This window comes from Prorops nasuta, unplaced genomic scaffold (genome assembly GCF_024137725.1).
Source record: "Prorops nasuta isolate Cenicafe-Biocafe unplaced genomic scaffold, Cenicafe_Pnas_1.2 PNAS00002, whole genome shotgun sequence".
Classification (NCBI taxonomy): domain Eukaryota; kingdom Metazoa; phylum Arthropoda; class Insecta; order Hymenoptera; family Bethylidae; genus Prorops; species Prorops nasuta.
The window spans coordinates 11,517,110-11,525,867 of NW_027116799.1; the positions used below are offsets into that span (position 1 = coordinate 11,517,110).

Genomic DNA, 8,758 nt, shown 5'->3' on the forward strand with positions numbered 1-8,758 from the left:
TAATCGGCCCTTATCAGGGTTAAAACGATACGCAGAATCTGACCAGCGATCTCCTCATGATTCGCATTGAGTAATGCTAGTACTCACAGTACATCATATTTCGTAGTGAAACGAAATAAAAATGAATATTCTTTTCAGCGGCCTTTGAAACATATAAAATGATTACCCATACGACTATATTGGAATCAAGCAATTTTTTACGTTTATTGGACACCATATAGGATTAGTTATTTTCCAAAATACATAAAAAATACTTATACATGAAGATTCTGAAGAACTGCTATTTTTCAATATAATCGGTCTTCTGGGCATCCGCCATATTGAATTTTTGAAAAAAATAAACAAATTCTCATTTTACCGATCGGTTCAGGTGCTTGTAAACTACTTATTTTCAAATTTTTAGTGGCATTAGTCGACATCTGGGAAGTTTATAATATATAAAAGCTTCAAGAATCGATCGAAAAATTTGGTCAGCTTTGAGACGCCATATTTCATTTTTGATAAGGAATCTTGAAAATCCAACTTCAGAGTCTAAAAGGGAGCGGACCTTTTTATATAAAAAAATCCTTATTTCTTTGATTTTTCATATAACGTTTGGTTACTTTTCTAGTCTAAAACTCAAACGAGTAGAAAATGTCCGCTTCGGGTTTATGAGTGAGTTAACTAACTGCACATGATTCTATTAACGTTTCAATATCATTAAACTTTAGGAAGTACTTTGAACTTGATCTGATTCCTGATAAATATTATGATACATACATACATAATATAATATAATTCCTCCTTTCCTCAATAGATGATCAAATCCTATAGTACAAAGTCCTTTATATCCTATATGTGAAAGTCAGTTTTGAGGCCGAACTGTACACAAGAAAAAAACTCATTATCAGCTAACATATTATTCAGTTCTTCGTGTATTCTATATATACTTTTCATATTCCAATAAATAATGTGTAGTCTGGATAATTGTCGATCGTAATTCGTATTAAACTAGAGTTATGAGAATTTTTTGAAACTGTTTGGTAAATTTTTATATTATCATTACCTATACCTTTTTCCAGTGAATTGATGATCTTGGAGAGCATTTCTAGATACCTCTCTCTTTCAAGTCCGGTCACATGTTGCGGAGGATCTTAGTGAGTTGAAACACGTCACATTTTTTAATATTTGTCTTCAATGGATAAATAGTCATATTGATTAATTGCATCCTGAATACATTTTTGGGGTTATTGTAGGTAATACGAATATTGTTATGATTTTAGATTATAATATTGTTACGGAGTATAGTTTCGGGAATTAGGATTTTAGACGCTAGTATAATTGCACAAGTGTACTATCAATTGCATTTGTTTTAGTGTTTAAGAGATACGGTAAGATTTGTCAGGGATGTTTGGTGGTGAGATGAAAATTGTTATAAGTGCAAAATTGGCCAGAGCTGTAGTATGTCTTACCGATAAGATGTTTATTTTTTTCCATAAATTCATATGAATTGAAAATATTGTGCAACCATTGTTCGTATTATTGTTTTAAATTCTTAATAAATTATTAAACGTTTACGCGGTTTATTTGATAAAGTATGTTGTTCATTTTGCGATAAGGTTAGGTGATACGAATTACATTTCTAATTGAGAATAGCATTGTGTGTGTGATTCTAACTCATCATCGGAATCTGCATCCAATTGAGAGGAGTGTATTTTTCAATATTCTTTAGTTGGTTGTTTATTTTCTTTTAGGACTTGATCGTCTCCTTCTTCTTCTGTGTTAGCATCAATTTATTGGATTTCAGAGGCGTTTACTGATTATGCAGTCAGTAACCATGAATAAACGTTGGTAACAGATTTGTTGAGTTTTAATATCTACAGTTATGGTAGAACCTTTTAAATTCTCATAAGTAATACTCCTACTCAATTCAAACTTTTCATTTAGTGGTACGAGGATTAATCTTGGTTAAACGATAGTATCTGTGCTGACGTTTTGGGACGTTCTCGGGCAAATTGGTTTTAACTCTTGCAAGCAAAACGAGCCAAATTGTCTGAAGTAACGTTTACATATAAAGTAATAGGTGTTGTGTCAAATACTAGTTGAATATATTTTGAAAGTTTGCAAACATCCTTTTTCAGGTTTGATAAAAAGGGGAGGGGACACTTAAAGCATCCTAACGCTGAATATACACTGGGGTGTCTTAAGTGCCTGGCCCTGTATATCTGTCTTAGAAAACTGATTATTCCTGTATAACCGGCTTCGTTACACCCTGCTTTTGCGAAGCTCATACCCGAAGCTGGTTAATGGCATTGAAGCCTTCCTGGGTCTAAACGGACCCCCTACTCTGATCTGTTACCTCATATAAGTGTATTGGTTTGGTCGTCAAAGGGGGAGGGGGGGGGGGAGGACCTTTTAGACCTAGACTGGCTTCACTGCTTGATTCTCATAATTTCTTTTGAATTGTCTTCAATCATATATTATATAGAACTATTTAACACACGTTAGAGAGGATTATATTTTTCGAATTTGATACTAGAGGTCTTATATTATTATCATATGCGTCGATTTTGAAGTGTACATCTTTAAAAGACTTAATTTATCAATTAGGAATTGATCAACTATATCTACATGCTTATCCTACCGTTTACGAACCTGGATAAAAATCTAATATTAACTGCAAATGCAATATTAGCACTAGCTGTAGTACAATCCTTTAAAGTTAAACCTTCCTCTGCATCTATTAGGATGGCTTGTTCTTTGGTCAGGAAAACAATTCTTAGCTGTAGATGCGTATGAATTTATTTAGGTACCTCACTAGACCTCATATTCAGTAAGAGAATTCAGTAAACTCTCCTGTAGTCAGAAGTGCCCATACACTTTAAAATTCATCCTAACATTAAGACTAAATTTGCTTTTCTGTCTTAGCAAACGTAAAACATCAAAAACAGCGCAAGATAGATACAAGTATATTGAGCACTTGTACTGATATATACAGGAACGATGCGAAAACACACGTTACGTTCCGACCGATATAACGAAACAAGTACAAAACGCTGTTGACAGTTTGCGGAGAACTCTGCATAATCAAATATTAAATTTTTAATATATAACATTCAATTTCTTCCTAAAGCTTGCAGAATTACAACCTTCAAAAGTTAAAACTCCATTTCTCTTCCTGCGCCATATATGAATTAGTCACCAGCAGTGATTTTTGTTGTGCAAAAGTTAATAAGATAGCTCGCTACTAAAGTACTATCCAAATCTGATATTAATCAATCAAAAAAATTCGAAAACCTATCGTGTAATCTCTTCGTGCACACTGTAAAATAATGAATTTGGTTTTAGCAAACAATGCTATAGATTCATTTTCAATGACTTGAAAAATTTTAAATACGCAAATTATATAAAAATCGTGAAACTCTTAAATTTTAATACTTTTGAAATCGCTTTATTATATCGTCCAATCTGCAAATCTTAAATTAGATGTGACTTTTCGTGTCCTATTACCTGAAAAGATAAAATACTTAAATTCAAATAAGATAAGAAATAAATAAAGCTTATGAGGTATTGTGAGGATACTAATCAACTTACTCTTAAGGCTGAAATTTTTCTTAGCAGTTTCAGATTGAATGCTTATTTTGTGAACTTAGTTCTTCAAAGAATTCGAAAAACCATCTAGAATATTCTTTTTTGGTATGTTCATATAAATAAGATCTTATGTAATTAATAATAAGAAAGAAGTTATTCTGGTGTTTTAAGATACTGCATAAAAATTTTAAATGGAATAAATTTGATTCTTATATAATTAATTTAGTACATGAAGCTAATAAAAATGAGTAAAATGAATAATTTGAATATTGCAAGAACATGCTCGATAGTATATACAGGGTGTTTCATGTTAGACACCCCAGCTTGTAAAGAAGACCCAGAGCACACGGTGTAGTTAGATATATCTAGTTGGTCGGGGACTGAGAGAGAGAGAGAGAAAGAGAGAGAGCTACTCGTTAATGTACGATATGCCTAGTGTATCGCTATCCCCTCCCTTTCCCATTCACAATAGTTCTGGTCAACCTGCATTCTCTCTCTCGCTTTCCGGCCAATTAAATGCATCTGCCCCCCACCACACGCTTATAGATTTCTTTCAGAGCTAAGGTCTTACGTGAAACACCCTGTATACATTAGAGTGAGACACTCATTGAATCTGTTACAAAATTTGCTCATAATTTCTATCAGTGCACTAATTTGCAGACTTTTGTGATTTACATTTTTTGTTATGTCCTTTATCACCGAAAGATGTTAGAAATCAGGTTAGTGTATCTCTTATTTAAGAATTTTAAAGTTTTATAACTAAAATATTATTTAAGAGGGAATTAGATTTGAACAAAAGTTTTTTGGAAAGTTCTTGAAATAAGCTACAAGAATGTGCAATAAACGATAGAAGGTTACATTAACAACAAATGGTCCATACAAACTTTTCGTGACCTTTCGAGGTCAAATGAATAGTACAATTAATAATGTTTTGAAAAACCTAAAAATATATTTTTTTCGAAAATTTCATTGTTTGAAATAATAGAGGGGAATGTTACACTTCATGAAAACTATGTAAATATTTTTGTGAATGTATTGACTTAAATTGTAAAAACTTCAAGCGTGCATTGTTGATGCTGAGTCTGAAGTTGAATGTACATGGGCATATCGCTTTACGTCGTTCCATTCAAACTTTGCGATGCAAATTCTTTTTCGTGTATGAATACTAGGTAGATAAGCATATATTTAATTATATTATTTTTGCCTTGCACGCGTGGCTCCCTGTATACGATCTATAAGTAATTATTTCTTGCTATAGTGTATTATATATAGTTTGTATCAAAAAAGTACACAGTGAAGTTATCTGAAAGGTTAACGAAACAGTTTACAAGAAAGTACATTCCTAATTTCTGTTTATTATTGTAAGCTCTAAAGAGCTCACGTTTCGAAAATGGTTTACTGACGCAGATGTTTGATTATGCGTTAGACAAAGACAAGTTTATTTTCTCTTTTGCTTTAGCAGAGGTATCCACTATCACCAGTCCTTATCTAACTTAAAGCACACTTGTGCGTCGGTAATACACTTTAAAATTTGCTTTGTAAAACTGACTTTTTTTTCAAAATGTCTTCTACATTTTTAGATTTATTTGCTTGTTTTTGGTTTCGAATTACTCGTTGAATTCTGATTTATCCCAATACAGCGTCCCTTTTTCAAAATTATTGTCAAGGGAAAAATATATAATTGTCTATTATTATATTTTAATTTTCTTTATTTAACAAAGGATGTGGGCTGCATTAGGCTAAAGCACAGTTAAACGAGGAGAGTTTTGTCCCTTCAAAAAAGTTAATTTTCCTAATATTTTAGAAGATTTTTGGGTTTGAGTTTGAATTTTTTCATCAGTTCTGAATCCCTTTAAACTGTAAATATTCCTGGATATATTATCCAAACTCAGGTCTTTCGTATTTTATACAATTTTTTAAATCTTATGTACTTTCGACAAAACAAAAAAATATTACTTAAGAGAGAAATCGAATCTTCCTCTAATTAGAAATGGTTTTCTATTCTTTCGTAGGCCAAAAGTCTTGACAATTCCTTCTAGGTTAACGGGAATCCGTATACCGACATTACAGGGCGAAAACTATTTCGCATGTAGCGTCGTCATTTTTCGACGGATTGTTAAGTTATTACAGGTTTTTGGAAATGCCAGAAGCTTATCTACTGAGTTACGTTAGGAAAATTAACAAAAAGTGAAAAAAAATTTTTGTTTAAAAAAATATATTAACATTATTGAGAAACAACAATTAAATCGCAAAATCCCCCAACGTACTTTACTAGATAATGTTCATACGTTTCCAAAAAGTCCACATAAATGCAAATCCGTCAAGAAATGACGATACTGCATACGAAATAAATAATGGAAGAATTTCGTCTTCGGGAAATCGCTAACACGAAATTCTTCCATTATTTATTTCGCATGCAGCATCGTCATTTCTTGACGGATTTGCATTTATGTGGACTTTTTGGAAACGTATGAACATTATCTAGTAAAGTACGTTGGGGAATTTTGCGATTTAATTGCTGTTTCTCAATAATGTTAATATATTTATTTAAACAAAAATTTTTTTTCATTTTTTGTTAATTTTCCTAACGTAACTTAGTAGATAAGCTTCTGGCATTTCCAAAAACCTGTAATAACTTTACAATCCGTCAAGAAATAACGACGCTGCATGCGAAATAGTTTTCGCTCTGTAATGTCGGTATACGGATTCCCGTTAATCAGTCGCTAAGTGCATACACAATTTTTTTTACTACGAATTAGTGACGTCATAAGTCCCTATAAACCCGTCAACGTGGTCGGTTAACCCGTCAAAGTGCGCGCGGGGCGTCAAAAGCACCCCAAGAATAGAAATCTATCGGTAACTTGGCGAAAAATTTGTGCAGTCATTTACAAGTATTAGCGTTTAATTAATAGAAATGACTTAAAGAAATGTGCAACTGCTATCGTATACCAAGGGAACGTCACATAGATGATATTTATTGAAAAATAAATCTGAATTCTTAAATATTTTACGTCACTTAACGAGAAACAAATGCGGTGTCCGTGGCACCCCACGCGCCTATCTATGTAAAAATAGCACGCGTCTATTGGCGGGTTAAAAAAAGAAGCTTGGGAATTCTCGCTCTTTTAAAAATGATCTAATACCAAAATTTCTCAAAAAGATTAGTTACATATATAATATTTATTCGAATTTGTATCTATAAAATAATTGAATTTTTGCTGATAGTTGTTTTGTTACAATACTTTAAAGAGCAAAAAAAAATTGAAAATTCGCATATCCACTGTTCTATTAATTTTCGACTTTTTATTGATGTTATTAGTGTAAGCTCCAATAAATATTATATATTTAACTAATGTTTTTGAAGTTTTGGTTGCAGAGAGATCATTTTTACAAAAGTGAAAATTCTTACCGTTTGGAGTCTTTTTTTTTACCGATCACGTTGAAGAGCTTATAGTCAACTATGACGTCACTAACTCTTAATAAACAATATTTTCCTATGTACCTAGAGACTGAATTAATATATATAAAAAATCCTAGAGCTTGTTTATTTATTTCCTCTTATGAGAGAAAAAAAATCCAGTATAATTTGAGTCGTTTGACAAGAACCTCTTCTCTTTCTCAATAAATAAACTCAGGAGTATCGGTATTTTACTCTAATAAATATTTTTTTAAATGAAATAGGCTTGAAAGAGCAAATTGTTGCAAGTTTTTCTTTTACTCCAAAAAAATATAAACAAAACTTATGCTTTCATTACTGATAGAAAACAAGCAGTAATAAACGTACGCAGACCGGAGATGCCAGAAATTGTTATTTTAAAATCGATAAACAATTAAGTATCCCATGTATGTTAATATGATACGAAATTGTTTTACGGTTTAAAATTGTTGTAAAAAAATGTTTATAGCAACTGCTCTGACGCAGTGAAGTCAGTCTGGGTAAAAACGGACTCCCCCCACTCACATCTCCCAGTTCAAACAACTATATGGGCTTGAACGTCAAAGTGAGAGGCCCATATGGGCCCGGATTGGATTCTCGTTGCTCTGACACAATCTTCGTGGCGTGGGTCAACTGATCGATGTTTCGCAACGGCACTTACGTAACGTTACACCCTTGCGATGCTATACTTTGACAATAAAATCGCAATATTTTCAAGCTTGAAGGATATTCGTCGCACAGTTATTAAGATTAGCTTGACTGGAAACATTTCGGTGTTATCGTTATACCCTGTATATGTAAATATTAGCTTGTACACTATTTATAAGGAATATACGAAAAAAGTTGCTAGCCAAATTTATATGCCTAACATAATTACAGAGATAGTAATTAAGCCTTGAAAATTTAATCTTTTTAAAGTGTAATTCTAATGGAATTAATCTTTTTCTTTTAGAAAATAATATTCGTTATTACTTTCAGTTCTGAATCAACCAATAAAAACTTGAAGCGTGAAGAAAAAGGTAAATATTTTTCTAATATACCATTTTTCTATTCTTTTTTTGATTCCATGTTTAACCACATTATTTTTTATAGAGAGGAAATCTTCTCATATATGTCCTGTAAATGCAAGCAGTAGAAATTTATGGGTGTCTGGCTTATCATCAACTACAAGGGCTACCGATTTGAAACAGATTTTCTCAAAATATGGAAAAGTAATTGGAGCTAAAGTTGTAACTAATGCAAGGACACCTGGAGCTCGCTGCTATGGTTACGTTACAATGTCCACTAGTGAAGATGCTGGAAAATGTATACAACACTTGCACAGAACAGAATTACACGGACGTGTTATATCCGTAGAAAAGGTTAGATATCATCTCTATTACTCTTGAAACGCATAAAGTTTTGAGTATTTTTTTCTTTTAAATTTGATATGCAGGGATCGCCAAATAAGACGATCTAGCGGTTGAAAGAAATAAGTAGAAATAATTGAGAGCAGATTGAGGTGGGGGGGGGGGGGGGTGGGTAGGTATATAATTATTTAACTACGAGCAAAGAAGAGTGACCAAACTATTCGTTGTCTCTGTCTATTTTTAGCCAATGGTAAGCTCATCTCCTTTCCTTTTTGATTTTGGCAGTTTAAACCGCTGGTTCATTTTATTTGGTCATTCCTGTGATTTTGAATATATTCTTAATAATTTCAAATATTTAAGTATTTATAAAGTCAAAAAAGTTCATGCAGTTGCTGAGATATAA

At 32.3% G+C, this 8,758-nt stretch overlaps 1 protein-coding gene across 1 annotated transcript in view; it reads left to right on the forward strand.

Moving 5' to 3' along the window:
* Nucleotides 1-8,758, forward strand: part of LOC136781141 (SAFB-like transcription modulator) — a 91,234-nt gene extending 82,476 nt beyond the window's left edge. Inside the window, exons 7-9 of the mRNA XM_066739889.1 lie at nucleotides 7,985-8,025; nucleotides 8,099-8,367; nucleotides 8,600-8,758. Coding sequence (XP_066595986.1) covers nucleotides 7,985-8,025; nucleotides 8,099-8,367; nucleotides 8,600-8,758 — 469 coding nt within the window. The remainder of the gene's footprint in view (nucleotides 1-7,984; nucleotides 8,026-8,098; nucleotides 8,368-8,599) is intronic.